This window comes from Pygoscelis adeliae, unplaced genomic scaffold, assembly GCF_000699105.1.
Source record: "Pygoscelis adeliae isolate BGI_AS28 unplaced genomic scaffold, ASM69910v1 Scaffold24, whole genome shotgun sequence".
Taxonomy (NCBI): domain Eukaryota; kingdom Metazoa; phylum Chordata; class Aves; order Sphenisciformes; family Spheniscidae; genus Pygoscelis; species Pygoscelis adeliae.
Window position 1 is genome coordinate 4,916,069 of NW_008824806.1, and position 20,451 is coordinate 4,936,519.

The following is a 20,451-nucleotide window of genomic DNA, read 5'->3' on the forward strand; positions in this document are numbered from 1 at the left end:
GCTATGAATAAAAATTGTTGAGCTGACTTCTCCACTTCCTAAGGAGAGTCTTGAGATAGTCTGAGTTAATAGAAAGTAATTACTGACACCCATTGTCACCTGTCAGGAGGGTGAAGTTTTCAGTGATGAATAATTTCTTTCCTCAGTTTTGGAGGACAATTAGGAGTAGCTGGCATCTTAAATTCTTCCTTGAGGTGGAATCTGTGGCCTTAGCTGTGAAACAGGTGTCACAAGGGTGCCATCTGCTAGGTTATGCACGGGGAAGGAAAGCGGAGTCCTATAAACTGGAACATTATAGATTAAAGCTGGAGGTTTTACTGAAAGTTTGAAATTAAAGAAGCTACAGGATATGACTTGTAATAATTGCCATCAACTACGGTAACATCAGGTGGCTGATTAAATGCATTGTGTAACTGTTGTGACATGACATATTGTACTTAGTCAGAAGTGCAATTCATACATTGTTCCTTTAGTTTTGTTTCCCTTGGAGCCGTCCCAATGCTCTGCTTTGTTTTTGAAAACTCACTGACCTGGAACTGTGCATAATTGTTTTTCCTCCCTCTTTCAAGTACAGTGTATGTAGTAGACCATATATTCATAGACCTCAATCTTCTTTTTTTTTTTCTTTTCTATCCTACTTGGCTTGCTTCTACAACTATTGATATGTTCAATTTCCGCAGAAGATTGCAGGTTATCTTGCACTTTCCTATTTGCTTGCACACACCTTAACGAGCTCTTTCTTGTTTTTGCCAGAGATGGTGCGCTGAGTCATTTCCATGAGAGGCTTCTGTACCACTCCGAAGCAAGAATACATTAAAGAATAAAAGGTGTGAGGGTGCACCAGTGTGTTCCTGGCTGGAAAGCTAACCCCCAAGTGAATGTATTGAAGATTTCTAGACTTGGTGGGACAAATATCTCTACCTCCAATTTTATGAATACTGCTAGCTATGGCTGTGGAACTCTGTTTGCTGCTGCTGCTGTTTTGTGGAAGTACTATTTCAGAGGTACAGCCCATATACAAACCGCCTCCTGGGACTTTGGATTTTGGATTTGTACCAGCCAAGACGTATGATACAGGTGCATACCATGAACCTGGGCCAATAGGAATTTTGTTTAAAATAGTACATGCATTCCTGTACTTAGTGCAGCCAAATTCTTTTCCTCAAGGTAAGTAGATAAACGTCTTTTTTTTTTTTAAAATAAAGATTTGTTATTAACGCATTCATGCTATTGTAGATACCAAGACCATCATCTGGAACTAAATGATATGAAGGGCTTTGTTAGTAGTATGTGTTATGGCCTGGAAATGTGTACAGTTTCATATAAACTAACATTCTTCTGCTAAGCATAGTGTGTGTGTGGTTGTTAATGAAAATGAAATGTTGATGAAATTTCACAGAACTTTACTCTGAAATATCTCAAAGCTGTCACCGATGCATCTGAGGCTTTTTTTTCTTAACAAACTTTTTCTTACATATGCTCAGAAGCATGGGATAGGAGTAAAGCATAAACTGCATTGTATTTAGTATTAAATCCATAAGAGACAGCTCTGAGATTTGCATATTATGATAAACAGTCAGGTAGTTATAGTATTATGAGATTTAGCCGAGGAAATGGAAACTTAGCAACTTGAAATAAATTTCATTTGTTTCCATGTCTGTGCATCAGGTTTTATATAAGGGCAGTTACATTACACAGCCACGTGTAACTTCTTGTTCCTTTGTGAGCTGAAGTTAAGACTTGAAACTGCATTTGTTTTATTGAGGTGTTTTTTTTTCCATTCCTTTCCTACTTAGTTGTCTCCTCTTCTAAAGGAAGAGTTAAGATATCAGAGAAGTGTGTGCTTATTGAGGTTGCATTGATTAAAAGGTGCTTTTGGGAATTCTGTGTGTTTGTGGATGTGGTAGTTGTAGCAATTTAACTTTACAACATGGTTTTTGTTTCATTTAGCTTTGAAAAGAAAACGATAATGTGTTTGAATAGTATTGGCATTTAAAATTATATTGAGGAGAAGTTTTAAAAAAAATCTAAGAACGGCTTTGGCTTGTTATTGGCTTTAACTGGCTTGCAGTGCTTTAACTGTAACTGTGTATAAAAAAAGTTTAAATTATTTTGTAATACATATTTCAATTTATGTATTAAAACCTTTGGTAATTTAAAATCTTAAATTCTTTGGTCATGTACCTGTATGATACCTGTGAACTATTATTTGCCAGTATTTTTGACATTTCTTCAATAGCTGTAGAAGAATGAGCTCAAATGAAATTCAATGAATGAATTCTATTTAGACAAGTGCCTGGAGTCCCAGGCGTTAACCTGGAGAGCAAAAACCTGGCCTGTTCCCTGCAGGATCTGTCTTCTGAGCAGGTCTTACACAAGTTGTAACAAGGGCGATTGGATGAAGCTGACAGTAATGTCACCTTTTGGAGGAACTGTTTCCAGATACCTCTGCTTTTGTGGCCTCTTTCCTTTCATTAAATATGCAGATGAACTATTTGCCTCTCTGTGAGACCTGATATGTTAGGATTGTCATCTGCCTTCAACTCTTAGAAACAGGCCTTTGTTCTACCTAAAGCCCTTGCTTAAATATTTTATTCTCTTACGACTGGGGAAACTTGATTTCAGTGAGCTGTTTACTGTGTCTTTATATTAACAGGAAATTGGTCTGTAACCTTGTATGTCAAATTTAATATTTTGTGTCCTAAGCATGTAAATAATCATTGAGTATAGAATTTATGATCAAGATTATAGTCATGTGGGACTGCTTGTAGTACATTCTGCATCAAGTAGGTGTTGTGAAATCCAGTATTAAAGAGAAAGGAGACATCTAGAAGTAAATCACTTGTTCTTAGCTTGTAAGCTTTGAACATCTCATATGTCTCCTTCCTTCCTCACAGATAGTTTTTGCCAAATTAGTTATTTTTAGAAGTTTGGCTTTCAGTGTTTGCATTAGGTGAAGTCCTTTTCCCATGCCCCCACATACCTTACTGCAAAATACAGATTTGATGGATCATGTTGGTTTGAGTCATACCATTTAATTGGTTAATCCCCATAATCTCTTTTGCCATATGCTGTTCTGTTTTCACATTCAGTGTATTAATGGTGTAGTTACATATTTGAAATGCTTTTTTTTTTTCCCAACTGCCAACTTGAAATAGAGTTAATTCTGATTCAGAGATGAAAATAAACATAATCACAAATGGGCACAGAAAGCAAGCCTTTTGATGTTTCTAACTCAAAACTTCATCATTCTGGTTGGGCTGGTGCTTCAGAAGAGTTAGCTCCAGGTTGATGCCCCAGTGTGTTGCATATAATCATAACATAGAGGAGAAGTGTGATTCGCGTGCAAGACTTGGCATCAATCACTGAGACCTTTGATCTTAGTAGTCTCATATTTTTTTCCTAATACTTGGAAGTACTTGATGTTTGGCTTTCCAATCTACTGTTCGTACTCTTAGATGGGAGGAAAAAAAGTGACAGGATTGCCTGATTGCATATAGATATTCCTGCCTTTGCAAGTCATTTTTGTGCTTGCAGTAGTGCTCCGATGGAGCTGAATAAGTTACAGTGTAACATTCATACTCCTTCAGTCCCAAGTATGCATTTTAGGAAGAAAGCTAGTATGATAAAGCAAAATATGAAGTACATCAGACTCTTTGGGAAACATTGTTCTTAAAGTATTTGCATGCTGCTAATCCTTAACATTTATTTAAATGTTCTTATATGTTACTTACAAGTTGAAAGGGATCACTTCATTTAAAGAAAAAAAATCAGTCAAAAATTTTTAAAGGTTTTTTTTTTAGTTAAATCTAAGTGAGTAATTATTTACTCATGTCTAAATTTGTTCATGCCATGTGGTTTGTGGACATACAACTTAATCTAAGTTTAGATTTAATAGGTAAGTTATTAATGGGATTAAATATAGTGCTCGCGTAAAGCACAGTAACAGAACCAGGGCAACGAACTGTAACTCCTTAAGTTTTTTTTTTTAAATTGCTGAATCTTTAAGACCAGCTCTGTGCTTTTTGGATATGGCAAGAAACTAGTTTAAAAAAGTGACCTAGGATATCTGATTGCAGTGCTTCAGTGAGTGTAAATGGATTCTGCTTTCAGCTCCACCAGTGAAATTCTTTTGTCCTCACTAGATGATGTACTGGTGTAAATGGGAGTGAATTTACTCCCAAGCATGAACTGTTACGCAGGGAAACAGCCTCCACTTTGAGTTAATGTTACACTGGAGTGGAAAAGACTATGTTTGGTCAGTGGTTTGCTACCTGAGGCTCAGTAGGTCACTTCAACCTTCCTGTGCCTTGGTTTCTCCATTTGTAAAATGGAGATGGCGGTGCTACTACTCCTTTTGTTGAGAACTGTGTAGAATAGAGCATCGTTATTCTTTCCTGTTAATAGCACCACTTAGATGATAATAGGAAAATTACAAGTTGCTTCTATCACTCAGCTAAGAGGACATCTAACAAAACAAATTGTCAGTTTTTCTCTTACTTGGAATTTTTCATAAACCGAAGTGTTAATTTATTAATAAAGTTAAGTCAGTTCATGGTTGTGACATGGTGCACGTCACCTGTTGTGTTGGAGACCTTCAGATGTGAACGTGGTGTAGACAGGGCATGGTCAGTATGATCCTCTGGCTGCTATGAATATCTTATCATGGCTTTGTCTTTGTTCCCATGGAAACCAGTTGTTAGTTGCAGTAAGATGATGTTAATCTGAGATTCCACTTGCCAGCAGGATGTGCACAACAAATCTTCAGCTTCACAGCTTGTGTCTTGTAACGAAAATGTGAAGAGTTCATAAAGGAAACAAGCTGGGAATAAAGCTCCTGCTGCGATTTTTAGGTGAAATAAGACAAAACCTTACAGGCCTGTTTACCTTACTCTACCTGACTGTATTGCAGGACAACTGTGCCACTTATGTTGAGTTACACCTGCTTTGTTCCAGCTTCTGCTTTTTCTTCTGGATCACCCTGTTTCTGCTGAAGCAGGAATAAAACTTCAACATCAAAATCAATTGTTGAATGCAGGTACTTCCTGGGCAAAACGTGGTATGAAGAGTTAAATGTACTATTTGCCTGTGGGGAACAAGAACAAACTGGTTTTTAGACCTGGACTATACCTCTCAATTCTTTCTGTTTGTGGAGTCTCACTTGTTGAACAGTTTGAACGTAAGACTGAGGATCAGAACTTGACTATTTTAATGCAAAGTCCTGTGTCTGACCCTTTTTGGTTTTCCTTTCTCCTCACCTGGTCAGCCTTTAAAGCAGCTGCAGATTGTGGAGTTCAGCAAGTTTGTCTTGCACTCCCTATCTCTGCAATTAATAGCTCACATGAGTGTATTCAGCAATTAAAACATTTTAACATTTTAAAAAAAATCACATAACTTGATGTGAAAATAAACAGTGTATCTCTAGCTGGTATAGCTGTAATAGAAAATGCATATGCAGAACCCTGTTGTAGGTAGGTTTGAGCTCCTAGGATATTGATTATTTTAATATATTAGCTGTGGTGGATGTGAGGTTCCAAAGCAAATAATGAAAACACTTTATCACACCCTCAGTTAAAAACTCAGTAAGTCAGAATTTTTTTTTTTTTGTGTAAGACTAACTTCTTTGCCTTTTAGTTCTTGGTTGTCCATTTCTACTTTAGTTTTGCTTCCTGTCAATAATAAATCTTCTACAGGTCCCCTACAAGAAAAATGCATGTGTCTGGATGTTGCAGCATTGGAACTAAACTCAGCTATGCATAGTTGGTAATGCCCTTTTATTTTTAAACTTGAGACTTTCCCAGGAACGTTGGGCATGTCCGCACCAGCATGCAGTGAAAGGACTGCACTCTGGCTCTGACTTGAGCTCTGACTTACGGTGCTGACCTGCAGCATCTGCACATAAGATGCTGCTCAGGTACCCAAAGCAATTATGACCTTTCATAAAAACTTAAATTACAAAATCCTTTTTCCAACTGTGTGAAGTCTCAGTTTTTAGTTTGGGTGTGAAACTGCACTGATGTGATAGACTGCTTTTTTGAGCTAGTGTTTGACAGCTACACCCCTGTGCATGTGGGTTGGTTTTCTTAAAGCCTTATGTCCTGGAGCTGGGTTGGGAGCCCAGATGCAATTGCTGGTGCAGGAACTGAGAAGGGAGGAAGAGCAAGACCTGCCCTTTAAGTTAGCTGTTAGGTTGGCTAAGCTGTATTGTGAAATGACAATTTCAGTAAGCTGTAGCGTCAGTGCCTTCACCACATCCCTGTAACTGGTTTTTTTGTCCAGCACTGTGGCTAGAGCTGTGACGTGAATTTATAGTAGCTGAAGTGTGTATATCAAAAATGCAGGTTTCAGTGGCAGAGGTTATATATAGCAAGTAGTGGTGGTGTCATTTGAGTAGAACTGAGATAAGAAGGGGGACTTACAGTGCTCCTCTATCTGGTAATATGGTGTATACATTGAAAGAAATGTCTTTTGTCTAACGTTGGAAATACTGGGGAAGATGGAGCAGCAGGAAGATACAAGGTAAATTAGCCTCTTCTTTTCTCTGCCCGCTCGTATACATTTAAGGAAATAGTGTTTAAAAATCATTGCTCATTTCATGCTGGGAAGTTAAGAGATGCTCTACTTGATGACATACCCATGTAAACAAGGAACACAGAACATTTCTGAAGCAGATTTAAGGCCTGCTTCTTTATTTTTCTTAGGCGTCAGAAGAGTAATTCCTTTTTCCCTGAACTATTCCAAACTGCAGACTATCTAACAGATTGCTTGTCAAAAGGTTTTTTTGTGGACAGGGAGGAGACAGAGGTTTTAGGGGGGGGAGGCTTACACAGATTATCTACTAGAGGCTACAGCAGAACACTACAGTTGCAGAATTAACACTTCTCTAATGTCTTCCTGCCCACTTCTTTTAGATTATGTAAACAAGGAGTCTCTTTTGCAGATAGGTATTATGTGGAAAATATGCAAGTCATTTTTTTAATCAGTGTAGCATAGTTGGTCATCTGAAAATCTTGCACTATACACACATCTGGAATCCTTTCTCTACAGTATCCTCAATGCTTGCTCTGATCTGGTTTAATATTGCCTGCCAGCTGTGCCTAGGAGAAAAAACATGCCTTGACAGCAATTGGAAAATGGCAATCCAGCTTCACAATTTCAACACTATTAGGACAGAAGGGAGAAACTAATGAAGGTGAACCTCAAGTGGAGTTCAAGGGAGTTGGGTTACCTTCTGTGGGGAGGGTGTTCAGAAGTGGCATTACCACAGATGGCTGTGGTAACAGGCTGGAGGGCACCTCAAGCAGTAGTACCTGTTGGGGGCTAGATTATGATAATAAATAAAATGGGCCTACAGCTGTGTGGTATTGAGACTTGGCTCATATTTCCCAAACCTAAACTGCCTTCCACCCCTTCCAAATTAGACAGCTATGTCCTTTCTGTCTGTTGGCAATGTTTCCCGGCAAGTGGGTTGGGCTTTTTCTGGGTGAGGTACTGAGCTGGCTTGGGAAACCTGCTAATAGTTACAGCATGGGCAATGCCAGGCCAGTGCTTGAAACTGTCCTGACCCTGTTCTGTTTGTCCATGGACATTAATTGGAGACACAAGGTATAACCAAAGAGCTGATCAGCAGTGTTCCCTGCCTCGGTGCGCAGGGGATGAGTTCTGGGCGCAGGTAAATCCAGGGGTGTCCACGACGAGGAAGGGAAGGGTGGGAGGTACAGGATGGTATTGTGACAGAAAGTGGCCTTGTTGTTTGTTTACCATTCTAGGTAAAGAAGCTTCATTGATAGGGTTTGTATATTTTTAAAGAAAAAAGCAAAGGTACCATGGCCTAAAAATGCATGTATCTAGATAATTAGTACTGCTGTGTGTTGTGTGTATTGGGGGTGGTAACATTAGCTATGTTGAATGTAGCGTGGTGTCTGTGTACTAGCAATTACAGTAAAACACTGAATTAAGCTCTGCATGCGTTCATTTTTCTTAACTTCTCTAAAAGATTGCCCAGCCCATTTAGTATCTCATAGCAGAGATAAGAAACTTGGTCAAAACCTAAGTTTTGCCTTTCAGATGCCAGTGTACAATCACAGTCGGAGTACACCATGTGAAGAAGGCACTTCTTTGTGTCCCTTCCTCTGTTAACAGGAAATCTAAACCACTAAAAGCATGAAAGCTTATTTGAGACTTCCAGAGCATACCTGCAGCATCTTGTATGGTGAGGAGTGAGATGGAATAGGTTTTGGGTCAGCCACATTCTCTGGTAACATGTATCACGTGTGAACCTCTCTGAAAATTATCTGTGACTGCGGACATCTTACAGGTTTTCAGGCCACTCTGCTGGGACTCTATGATTTTCCTAGCTTGACAATAGCAACTACTCTGCTTGTCCATCCTCCCCCTCCACTTAATTTTTACAAGCTTATCTATCTGCATACTGTTGAACCTCATTCTCTTTTCCAACGTGTAGTTCATGGAACTGATGGGGAGAGAGAGGGGGGGATGTCACTGAACTTACTGGAATAATGTTTTCGCAAGCCACTAAGGGACCTCTCAATTCCTTCATCATCTTGGCTGTTATGAAGCATTTTGACTTAACCATGTGAGATACTGTATGGATACTGCCTGTTACTGGAAAAGCAGTCATTTGGCTTTCTCTTTTCTTTCTTATAGACCATTGTAATTAGGTAACATTAGCCTAGCCCTCTCATTTTTTGTCTGACAATTTGCTTAGGTTGTCGTTTACAGAGCAACGAACTCATAGGTCTTGTTCAGTGATGGCTTTTTCTTGAATTATGTCAGCCAAAGTAATAAGAATTTGATAGATCTTTGCAACAAATCTTCTTTCCACAGTCTTTATATTCAATGTTTAATTACATTGAAAATTATGAGAATTAGAATTTTTTTCCTTTCTGTTTTTCTTAGTATTTTTTTCACTTCTCAAGATGCTTTGTGTAACTTCTAGATCTTAACAAAAGTGATGCTTTTTTTTTAAGTGAATATGCACTATTCAAAAGTTGCTGAAGCAAAATAAATGTATAAGTATTAATTTTAGTGATTTTTGTCATCCTTTTAACAGTATTAAATCTTTCCATATTGGTATTAAAACTTTTGAGTATACTTACTCCTTTTCCACAAGCGAGTTGTCGTCTTGTTAGAAGGGAAAACAGCTGCCACAAATGTCAGCTATTGTAGTTCAAGCTGACTAATCTATCAGTATATACCTCTTAGTGCAAGCCTACCAGTTACAAAAAAACCCCACAAACCTGCTTTGACACTCTTTTGCAATATGCAGATATATTTCTTCTCATCTAAAAACAGTTCTGTGATTAAATTATGACCTGCATTGCATCGTACCATAATCAAGATCTTTATTTTCTCTGAAAATATACCAAATTATTTTATTTTTGTGAACTTTAAACAGAGTTTACAGTTGTGAATGTGAATATTCTTAATACTACTAACTATTGCCTTGGCTGTTTAACTCAGCTGAAAGATGCCTGGGTGTACCTGTACAGAACAAATACAAACTTGAGGCCTAATTAACTTTCTCCAGAGTAGCAACCTTTACTTTTGCTTTGATTTTTGAGTGAAGTAGTGATCTCTGTAGTACTTTGAACCAATATGCGTGCCACAGTTATCGAACATATGTGGAAAATTGTCGCCCTTGCAGAAAGGGGAAAACAGAGAGAGGAATTCTGAGGAATCTTAGTGAAGCTGCCAGAAGACCAGTCACTGAGGTAATTAAAAGCTGGTACCAGCACGGCTCCAGCGTGTCATTCCCAATTATCTGTGTTCATGTTTCCAATAATTCAGGTTATGCAATATGAGAGGATTTTCTGTGCTTTCCTCAGTTTACAGCAACTTCTGAGGGGAGAAAGGAGTAGGAAAAATGCTGCTGTTTGTACAGTCTAAATATTTACCACTTTGATCAAAGTTACAAGTCCAATATGTCTACACAACCCACACTATCAAGAAGTTGCTCAGGCTGTGCAGTGTGCTAAAACAGACAAGCGTATACAGTGCACCAAGTTAAATCTTTGCCCGTAATCTGTTGTAAATCCTTACCAGATGGTGACCTAGAGAGAGCTTTAGGTAGCTACTGCAAACAAAGTAAGTGGCAAAACATAGCTGCCGAAGCACAAACAATGTGCTACAGAAGTTCTGTTGCCTTCAGAAAATGAGAGAATGCAGTTTCTGTGTGGAATACTTCTTCAAAGCTTTCTACTTGACTTTGTGCCTGCATGATATATGCAAATTTATTGCAGCCTCCTAAGCAAAGATTTTTCTAAAGGCTTCTCTCTTTTTGTTGTTCTTCCAAAACTTCAGCAAGAACAGAACTTTCTTTGTAGCAAAGAACAACTAGAAAGTCCCTGCAAAGGTTATTTTCAAAGGAGAAATCTTTCATTCTAGGTGTCCTGTAACAGTCAATATTGTGGCAATTTCTTTTTTCTTTAAACCTTTTCTTGAGCAGGCTCTTTAACGTCTGTGCATGTTGATGGAAAGCAGAATGTGCCTAAACAGAAAATATGACTGCGCTAAAGGAATAAACTCAAGTTTGGGGCAGCTGTAAGGTGTGAGGATTTTCTGTGGAAGACTTAAATTACCCGTTTGGTCTTCCTGACTCATAACAACCTTGAGGAAGCTAAATTTATAAAACTTCCATAGTTTCATCCATATTTTTGGGAAATTGGGGAACTTCTTGTGTGCATGAATGAAGTTATTGACTGTTAGTATTGTCTGGTCCACTGCTGTATAATTTCTTCAGTGGATCAATGGTATTTTCTGTCAGGAAGGGTACAAAGGGGATCTCCTTAATGTCACGTCCTGGTTCCTTCAGCAGCTGTTGCTGCCCTGCAGTTCCTCATCTTCAGCAATGGCACCGTGCTTAGTCCTACCTGCACTCTGTTTAAAGCTCACCCTGTTTAGACCACTCCTACAGTTTTGATCCTGCTCATAGCTGTTCATCTCTTCATTACCTACTTCATATTGCAGCTCTACCCTCTCTCACATCGCCCCTCACTGCATCCAATATAAGCTAAGACTCATTTCTAGGTGGTCTAGTAGCTTGTCCTTTGAACTATGAATAAATCAGTATGTGCTTTAGAAGTCTGCTGAGACCTTAAAAATGCATTTACTTTTTTTTGCTTGTGTCATGTTGTGTGTTGCTGGATTTTAAGACCAAGCCAGAGTACTGTAGGATAAGCGTATTTCTCTTGCTTTTGATCAACATGTGATTAAAGAACGTGGAGTCAGAGAATGGGAATGGATGACGATTATGTTGATGAGAGGAAACAGCAAAATGAAGGCAGAAGAGGGTGAAAAAGCAGATTGCCATAGCAGATGAGATGAGAAGTTAAAATACTTAAGAAGTTTAGTATGTATTTGTTGTTTCTTGTCTCCATTCAAACAAGTTCTTCCAGCCAATGTAGAAAAACAGGTTCTAGGGCTTTATTTTGCATGTCAGTGGTGAGGCACAGCAGCAAGGTTCCTTTCTTACTTGCCTTTTTCGTGTCCAAAGGCATGACTGATGGTTTAAGGTTATAGTTTTTGCACGTTATTTCTTTAATGCAGGTGAATAAACAGGTGATTGAACAGAGAATTTCCTTTCACCATCTCTGTAGTGTAAGTAGGTGGTCTTGTGTATAGGCTTCAGAAGCAAGGGAAGGTAAGTGTCACTCAGGAGTTGTGCTCGAAGGGAAGAAGGCCGGAATGGCCTCTTGTGAGGAGCAGGAGGGTGGAAGCTGAACCAGCCTGATGTTCCCAGTAACTCAAGGTAAAAAACCTGGGAATCATAAAGAGAGATAGCTTGCCTGAAAGTTGTGGGGAGAATTTGAGAACGCTGTTTTTTTTCTTAGTTTGGGGACAAGGGTTACGGCCCAGGTCTGCCTAAGGGAGACATTGTGAAGGGAGGGGAGTGAACCTTCTGAATCTGGAGTTGGAAGGGAACGGTCTACATTATTTGAATGCATGGATTAGACTCCTCATCTGTGGACTAGAGTGGTCTCTTATTGTGTGGGAAGTGGGATTATCTCCCCACCTTTCAGACTTCCCACTTGGCCTGCAGAGTGAGTTTTCTTCTTGCCCTGCGGAAAGAGGACAGACTGCATGGGGTGAGCAATGTAGCAGGAGCCTCTCTGCAGTCTCTGCATCAATGTGCATGATGGATTCTTCAGCCATCAACATTACTGAGCTCTCGCCTAGCTCTGCAGTGGAACCAGAGCCAAGTGATCGCTGTGCGATTGGGGTCAGTAAGAGTGAGCAGAGCTGTTAGGTAGTTATGTGGCAGTAAAGAGGAGGACCCTGGGTTACCTGGTGAAGGAGATCTCTTCAATGGGAGTTGAATCTGACCATAGTAAAGGCTACTGGCTAGAGGCTTTCTAACTTCGGGGAAGCAACCAAAGATCCACTCAAGTCAAAGCAAGTATTTTAAAATGTCAATAAAGTGAACTTGCGGTAAAACTTGCTATAAGATACCTGAAAGATTTTTCTCTCTGATGATGTCTGAAAGGCTAATATAGCTTTCCTGGTTTTCTTGGACTTGCAAGAGTTCTTTATTAGTCTGAGTCATAATTAGGGAAAAAACCAAGCTTGAAGTAATTTTAATTCATTAATTTCAGACTAATTATTGCTACTTATTTATGACACTAAATGTGGTCAAACTGACTCATATTCTGAGAGGTGCTGAACTGTTCAGTGTGTGTGTGTAGTCCATTGACTATTATAGATGAAGGGGAATGGGATGAAATACTATGATATGCATCAGAATGAGATAGCATTAAAGCAGTTATTAATTTATCGTGTATATTATCTACGTAATTCTCCCCTGATGTTCTGAAAAATCTTCATTCAGTACAGCATGAATGCTTCAGTCATGGTTCTTATTGGTTTGCTTGAAGTCCTTTTCAGAATAGAAGCCTAATATGTTATATTATGCATAAAAAGATCACTTAATTTCTGGTATAATTTGATTAATGCTGAAATTGCACTATAACTGAACGGGCTCAACAGAATTGTTTGAAGATGAAGCATAGCATTCACAAAGGTTTTACTCCAACTGTTTTCCTGTCACCTAGATTTGAAAAGCTTTCTTGGCCGAAGAATTTGTAACTAATTTATGTTGGTACTTAATAGCCAGACATCTTATTTTTAAATCTCTATTATTTTTGCTATCCCTTTCTGTAGAGCAGTTATAAGAGGCAAGCCTAGTGCTAACCTCATTTTCTCGTCTGGGCAATGAGATACTGAGTGTATGTACACAATATGTGTGCAATGCACGAGTTGGTGATTATGTTTTCTTAACTGGGTCTTCTCAGAGGTGCTTAATATTTCATCACAAATTGCATTGGTAAATTAACAGTTCATCTGGCTAGTTAGATTTACTAGGGCAGATGGCATTTCGCATGTGTGATGAGAACAGGAAGGAGACAGAGCAAAGCAGTAATGTGATTAGCTGTGTAAATGAGCCTCACAAGGTAAATCTCTTTAACCCCAGTGATAAATTGTGTTCTGTGCTAAAGCCTTGGATTACTGGTCCTGTGAAACAATGTGTGCAGCTGGTCAAGCGAGATTTCAGAAGTAATCCCATTAATTTGAAAATAGAGGACACTGCTTTTTATCACACCTTCCTAGCGCTTTTATATTTGAAACAGAAATCAGCCTCAAGATGGTACTCTACCAACAATGCAGAAGAGAGTCGTGTGGAGTTACCTTAGTTCAATTTTAAATAAAAACTTATTTGAATGCTAGAGAGGAGATGTTCTAGCTAGGGAGGAAAGGTGCTTCAGAAAAGCAAACCAAAATCACAGACTGAATTAAATGTGAGCTGAGATGTCTCTTCACTGTGCTACAGTGAGCAGTGTAGCCATACCTGAAAACATGATGCTTGTGTTTACACACTACCTGGCACAGGACATTCCCCTGCTTAACCCTTAAGCGCTGCAGTAGTAACCGTGATTGCTATCAATGTGCGTAAAACCTAATAGGGAGATTCTTGATTCTGCAAAACCATTAAGGCAAGTTTGTGCTTACAGATGCGTGGGTGAGTAACTGCAGGTAATCTCACATGCAGTTATAGCCAAAATTATTTTTTTATGGGAATATATATGAGTTCCACATTTCATTTGAAATGAATTGACTGGGAATATGTTTCTTCCAGTTGATACTGAAGGCTATTGAAATAGTAAATTCATGGCAAAGACTGGTGAATCACTGTGTGCTGCCAGGTGAGAAAACCACCCTGAAGCTTCACGTTACTTCTAAAAAAATCACTACAAAGTAATACAAGTAGTAAATCTTTATTCATCAGGGAGATCTCACATTCCAAAAAATTAAGGGAAAAAATGGGCTGTGTAATACTGGCTATTGTGCTATGTATGAAACCTGTATTATTCTCACTATTTAACTTATTCAATCCATGTGGGAACTTTTTGTACCTATTTTCAGGCTTTCTTTTTTATTATAAACCTAAAGGTGTTTTAGTTTCTGATGAACAGGCTTTAGAGCCTCTAAATTTCAAAAATACATTGAAAATGCTGTTTTCTGCATCAGTTTGTCATAGTGTATTCAGGTTGATGTCTGTCTGGTTTTTGGTTTTTTTTTGACTGGCAGGCTATAAATTATGGAAAACAGTATAAATAAAAACTGTGAATCAGGAACATTCTGAGCAAGTAATCAGAGCAGTTTTGGGGGTTTTTTTTGTTTTGTTTTTTTGAATTATTGAATGTTCTTCTTGGAAATACTCAAAACCTGACTGGACGTGGCCCTGAGTAACCTGCGGTGGGTGACTCCGCTGAGCCGGGGGGTTGGACTGGATGATCTTGGGGGGGGTCCCTTTCAGCCCCAACTGTCCTCTGTTTCTCTTGAGTAGTTTTATATATGCATACACATATGCATAAGATGTCCATAAATATATATGTGTGTATAGATGTATGTAAAACTTGATGTAAAATGTTTTTTTGTTTAATTTGATGGGGACAGACACTCAACTAGAAGAATGGATAAAAACTTTCAACTTTTATTTAACAGGAAGGGCTAATGCTTTTAAAATTTTTTCTTGTACTGATTCCCGACAGTAGGAAATGTATCAAAGGAAGTTTTTGTCAGTAATAAAATTTAGCTTTCTTGCAAGCTTCCTGGCAGTGCTTTCACTCCTCCATTAAATAATTTACAATAAAAAGCCAGCATGATTGTAGGATAATTTTGGAATAATTTAGATCAGAAGGGACCTCTGGAGGTCAGCAGATCCAACCCTTTTCCCAAAGCAAGATGAACCTCCGAGTTAGGAGCAGCCTGGAAGTAAGGGGAGGTTGCTGGGGCTGCTCCTGCTTGGCTTTGGAGTAGCAGCAAGGAGGGTGATGCCACAATATCCTGGGCAGTCAGCTCCCATGTTTGACTGCCAGCACGCAGACGGTCTGTACCACTTCATGCCACTGAGGATCACAGAAGCTCTTCCTTTTTCTTCCTTCCCATCGCATTCTGATTAAAGTTAGTAGAAATCTCTCTTTAGCGGCTGTTCTGAGGTGTGTTGTCACACAATGCTAAATGGTTGAATAAATATGTAAACGAGGGTTATTTCAGCCCTTTTCTTCTCCTGCTTGCTAAAAGGCATCTAGCTGTAGAGAAAATTCATTGCACTATGTTCTTTATGCACCAGTGTTTCTTAAAGATACTTGGTGGGCATATAGATATAAACAAGAAGAAAGAAATGTTGCCTCTGATGAAGAAAAATGTCTAACAGCCAGTGTGAATTACATTTTTGGGGTTTGCACAGTTCTCCCTCACTTGGCTGTATACTTCCTTGCCGCTGAAACTCCCCGAGAAACACGGATGCTGCCTGGGGATGGCCTCGATACAGGGAGGACTCTGCTGGTCCCAGTGTGCAAGATGTCTCAGAGCTGCAGTGGTGGATCAGTTGTGTGTTGCCCATGCAGTGGTGTGTGCCCTTTCCTTCAGCGGTCTCCTCTCAAAGTTCACAGCTTGAAAGGGTTTGCAGGGATCGTAACTCTCTTGTTCTTCCTGGGTGCTTATTCTATGTATGTTTTGGGTTTACTTCTTTTACTGTGGGATTCAGCCTTATCTTCTAGTATATGTATGATCTTTCCAAAATGAGCTTGCCTCACCGTACAGAGTCCTTGATCATCTACTGCTAGCACTCTTTCTGCGTTCTAGAATATACTTCCCATCTGTGGATGATTTGCAGCTTGACACTCCTGTGAGATGTTGACAGATTTTTTTTTTTTATTTTTAATTGGCAGTCTTGCTGGCTGCAGCTTCCTTGCAGGGAGTACCTTCCTTGAAACAGCACTTGTTGCCTCGCTGTTGTGTGTTTTCTTTCCTTGGGCACAGTTTTCTGCATGGAACTTTTCAGGATCTCTTTAGCTTGCAGATCAGTCGAGTCCATGCTCCCTCTGCAGGGTGTTGGGGAAGGAGGACTATGGGCGCTGTTAGCTTAGGGGTTTGTTTTCCTGAGCCACGTGCACGATTAGAAAGGCATGAGATGACAACCCCTGTGAACTCACTGAACGTATTTCATCAGTGCTACAATAAATTCTGAGAGGGCTTGGATTTTTTGGGAGGTGAACAGTCAGTTTTGAATCTACAGGTCTTTTATTGATCCACAGGGTAGGTGACTTACGGGAGGTTTCTCTGAAGTATGTTCAGTTGCATATGGGGAGACTAACAATGGGGCAATAGTACCATGAAGCACAGCTCTGTATGAACATGTGGGGCAGAGTGCTCCTCCTTGAGGTGTAGTGTGCTCCTTCCTAATGTGTTTCCCCTTCATCAGAGGAGACTAAAAGTTCAGTCAGTCCTCCCAAACATCCAAATGCTGCTGCTTTTACACAACCTAGCATGGAGCATACCCAGAGCCGCTGATGCCCCTCTGAGGCAGAGGGTCTGCAGAGCTAGGGTGCCCCTCTTCAAGTGCAGGATGTCACAGAAATGGCCAGGAGCCACAGTTCCCATAGGGTTGGCAAAACCCCGATAAGGGTGGGCTGGTGATGTCCCAAAAAGGTGATCCATTCATTGCAGGTGCTGGTGTTTATTGAAAAAATGGTGTGGTGAAATTATATTTATAATGTTAAGTGGCACTATTTGTGTTAAATCCCTACTTTCTTTTTTTGGTAGTTACTGTATTTTGTCTATATTATGAGTAAGTTAGAAATGAGGGTGTTAGATGGAGCTGCACGCACAGTAGGTTGGCACGTGTTGGGCTTTCTGATTTGTTTTGGCGGTGTTGCATACTCTCATGCAAAGTCTGTTGGTCCAGAGACAAAAAAAAAAAAAAGAAAAAAGATTGGGATAATGTTGGCAAGAATAAGGGACTTCTTCCTTGTACCATTCAGTCAAGGAGTCACCGTTAACATGCTTGTTTTGCACATTATCTATCTAATTCCGTATACGTGTGTGTGTATATATGCATGCATGTATGTACTGGACATAAACATGAAGCAAAGCTGATACCTGAACCTGTCCAAGTAATTGATAAGTTTGGGATTCACTTTTAATGACCTCGGAAAAACCTTAACTGTCTTTCAGTGGGAATTGATTAATTGACAGATAACCTGGGTATCTTCCTGTGAGCTCATAAAATATACATTTGGTTAAAAATGTATTAATGTTACTAGACAGGTTTATGGAAACACTTATGTGCTTGCCTGTCCTGTTGGTGTCTGTTCTTAATTTCGTCTTGCCTACCTAACAGTAGAATTCATATCATCCTCTTTCCCCTGTTTTTATTATTTATGTTGTTTAAAACTCTGGAATATTCTTGCTTATTTTCAGATCTCATCAGAAAACTAGCACAGCAGAAGTTTGGAAATACACAGGGCGATTATCAAAAGGTAAATTGTCTGTGTATCTGCATAAAATAATGAAAACAATGACTTTGAAATTTAGTTTTGTTTCTAAAATAGGAAATAGTATTTTAAAGCTATAACAACAGGATGCAGGAATGAAATTTGTGAATGATGTGTATGATGGTTTCATACAAAATTTGGGACCAAAACCTTTCAAAAAATATTACAAAGAAAATTTCGTAAGCCACTGTAAAGAAGCTACACATAGTTAAGGCTCACTTATAAATTCCAGCTGTAATGTGATTGTGGTGTCTGTTGCACAAAGATTGAAGGCTCTTTGTATTGAAAAATACTGCTTTTATTTAAAAATGCTTGGAGAGAACCATTACTGCTCAGCTCTCATGTTAGCTTCAGCTATTGTCCTCAAAAAGCTGAATTTATATGCTGATTCTGGTGCCTTTGTAAAATGAAGTTTCCATAGCCTACTTAAAAAGTATATTTTAGTTTATGTAGTATGCTAATCACATCAAGGATATCTTCCATTCTCTCTTTAGGTTTGTGATTATCCTGTAACAGTTGAAATTCATAGGGTACTTAGTAGCAAGAGAAGATAGAACCTAGTGTGGATCTGATTTTAGGCTGTTCTCAAGGACAGTACTCTGTCTTTGAAGCAGTGTCACAGGTTGAGCGCCTGCAATAAGAACCTTAACCAGGCCCACACAGTGGACATGTTACTTTGTGTGAGCTACTTGCTTGTAGTCCCTGCAGTAAGGTGTATGTGTCAGGAAGATGAGTACAGAACTTGGCATACAGGCACTGAGCTATCGCCTTGAATCAGGATGACCTGAATGATCTTGGGATTTGAAGGGGGAAAGCCTTGTGCTTCCATGTCTTTCTGACAATGAACCTATTGCTCCAGTAGCTTGATAACCTCTGCATGACATCTGAGTGTGTGGGTATTGCTGTTATGCTGCATCAAGCGACTCTTGCGGATCCCATATGCTTGTTTGGTGGGGCTCTGTGAGAGTGGTGCATCACAGATTGTGCCTGCACACCCAGGGAGGAATGTAGGGTGGACTTGCTTGGCAGAGTCTTTGGACAAAACCGTTAGACCATAGGTGGTATACATGGGTGCGAGTATAGTATTTATTAATTACTATGTAATTACTATGTATGTCAAATAATTGACACTTATTAAAATACTGTGTGATTATAGGGTAGCAATACAATATTAGGTGCGCTCAGGAAGTAAAACAGATATAGGCCATTTATAGGTCCTAATTTTGACCTGAATACAATGCAAAACTTTAAAACAAATTTGGAAAAGGAAAATATATCAAGACAAGTAGACAGTCCCTCAGAAGATAGAAGCATCAATGAGAGGTAGCTGTGAAGAAGCCAGCATGGCTGTAGATGTGCCCCTGGAGGAATTTCCATTGGGAATAGGGAAGTGTGAATGTCACTGAAGGGTGCAGGTAAGTAGTTAGAAATGTTGCCTGTGGTTTTGATCACTCAAATTCAGGGAGAATGAACTCAGAGTAGGATGGGTTCAGAAAGGGTGTATTAGGATGATCTGGGAAACACACAGGTCTTCAGAGGAGACTGGAAGAGTTTGCTTAGCTTAGCAAAATAATCAGTAAGGGGGGGTGATTACTCCTTTTAAATATATATGGAGAGGAAACACCAGGAAGAAAAAACTGCTATTTGGGCAAAAGATGGTGCTATCACAGAAGCATAGGGGCAGAAATGGGCCATGTGTACATCCATGTAAGAAGACTCACTAGTTCACCAAGTGCTGGGAACAGCCCTTCAGTAGCGAGAACAGGAAATCTGGTTCTGATATTTATCCTGTTAAATTTCTACTGTTGTTGCTCTAGCTTTTTTTTAACCTATTTGTAGACTGTGTTAGTGACCCAGGAGGCCCTTCCCACTTCTGTGCTGCATGTCCCTGTGTTCCCAGTTGGACTCTTACCATCGATGTCTCCCCATCCCCTGTCAGGGACAGCAATCTGCCAGGACAGCCCAGCAGCTGAGCGCAGCTGCCTTGACTGCTCAGGGCGAGCCAGCTCGCTGCTGTTGCCATTGCTTTACTTCTGCTGGGAGACGTGCTTGCTTAAAACATTCAAAATCATACTTGGTACCAGATTTTTAAGGGAGGGTAAGCATTTGTTTTCCTCCCATTAAAAGTATAGTACCAAATATGATTTTGAACATTCTAAGCATATTGTACAGGAGAAGTTTCATAAAGATGTGTGTGATGCTGAAAAAAATTTCCTAAAACTTGAGAACATTTCTGATTCTCACACGTCAGGCTTTGGGTTGAGGGGTCTTGCTGTCTTTAGCTTGTCCGCTTCCCTTTTCTCTTCTGCTTATGAGAAGGGGGAAAGCTTTATCATGAATAATACTTGTCACACCGAGATGAAGGGGAAAAATACAAGAAATTCTATTTCCATTGTGGAAACAAAGGGGAAATTGGGTTCTTCTGAAATTCCTGTCATTGGATATTTAGTTTTCAGTGTTTTTCTGAAATTACAGGTAAGAAATCACTTAAGAACCTGATAAATAGACTTCTTCAGTCTTTATTGAATGCCTTTTCTTTTTTACTTTTTAATAATTTAAAATAAACCTCTACATAATCAGTTAAAAGTGAGGGTGA

General features: G+C 39.4%; 1 protein-coding gene across 4 annotated transcripts in view; it reads left to right on the plus strand.

The window, feature by feature from the left end:
• Positions 1-753: 753 nt before the first annotated feature.
• Positions 754-20,451, plus strand: part of PROM1 (prominin 1) — a 59,216-nt gene continuing 39,518 nt past the window's right edge. For 3 of the 4 annotated variants that reach the window (XM_009324090.1, XM_009324089.1, XM_009324091.1), the window contains exons 1-2: positions 754-1,167; positions 17,782-17,840. In XM_009324090.1, the coding sequence (XP_009322365.1) occupies positions 948-1,167; positions 17,782-17,840 (279 nt within the window). In that variant the 5' untranslated portion in view covers positions 754-947. The remainder of the gene's footprint in view (positions 1,168-17,781; positions 17,841-20,451) is intronic. The other variant, XM_009324088.1, reaches the window with a different exon arrangement.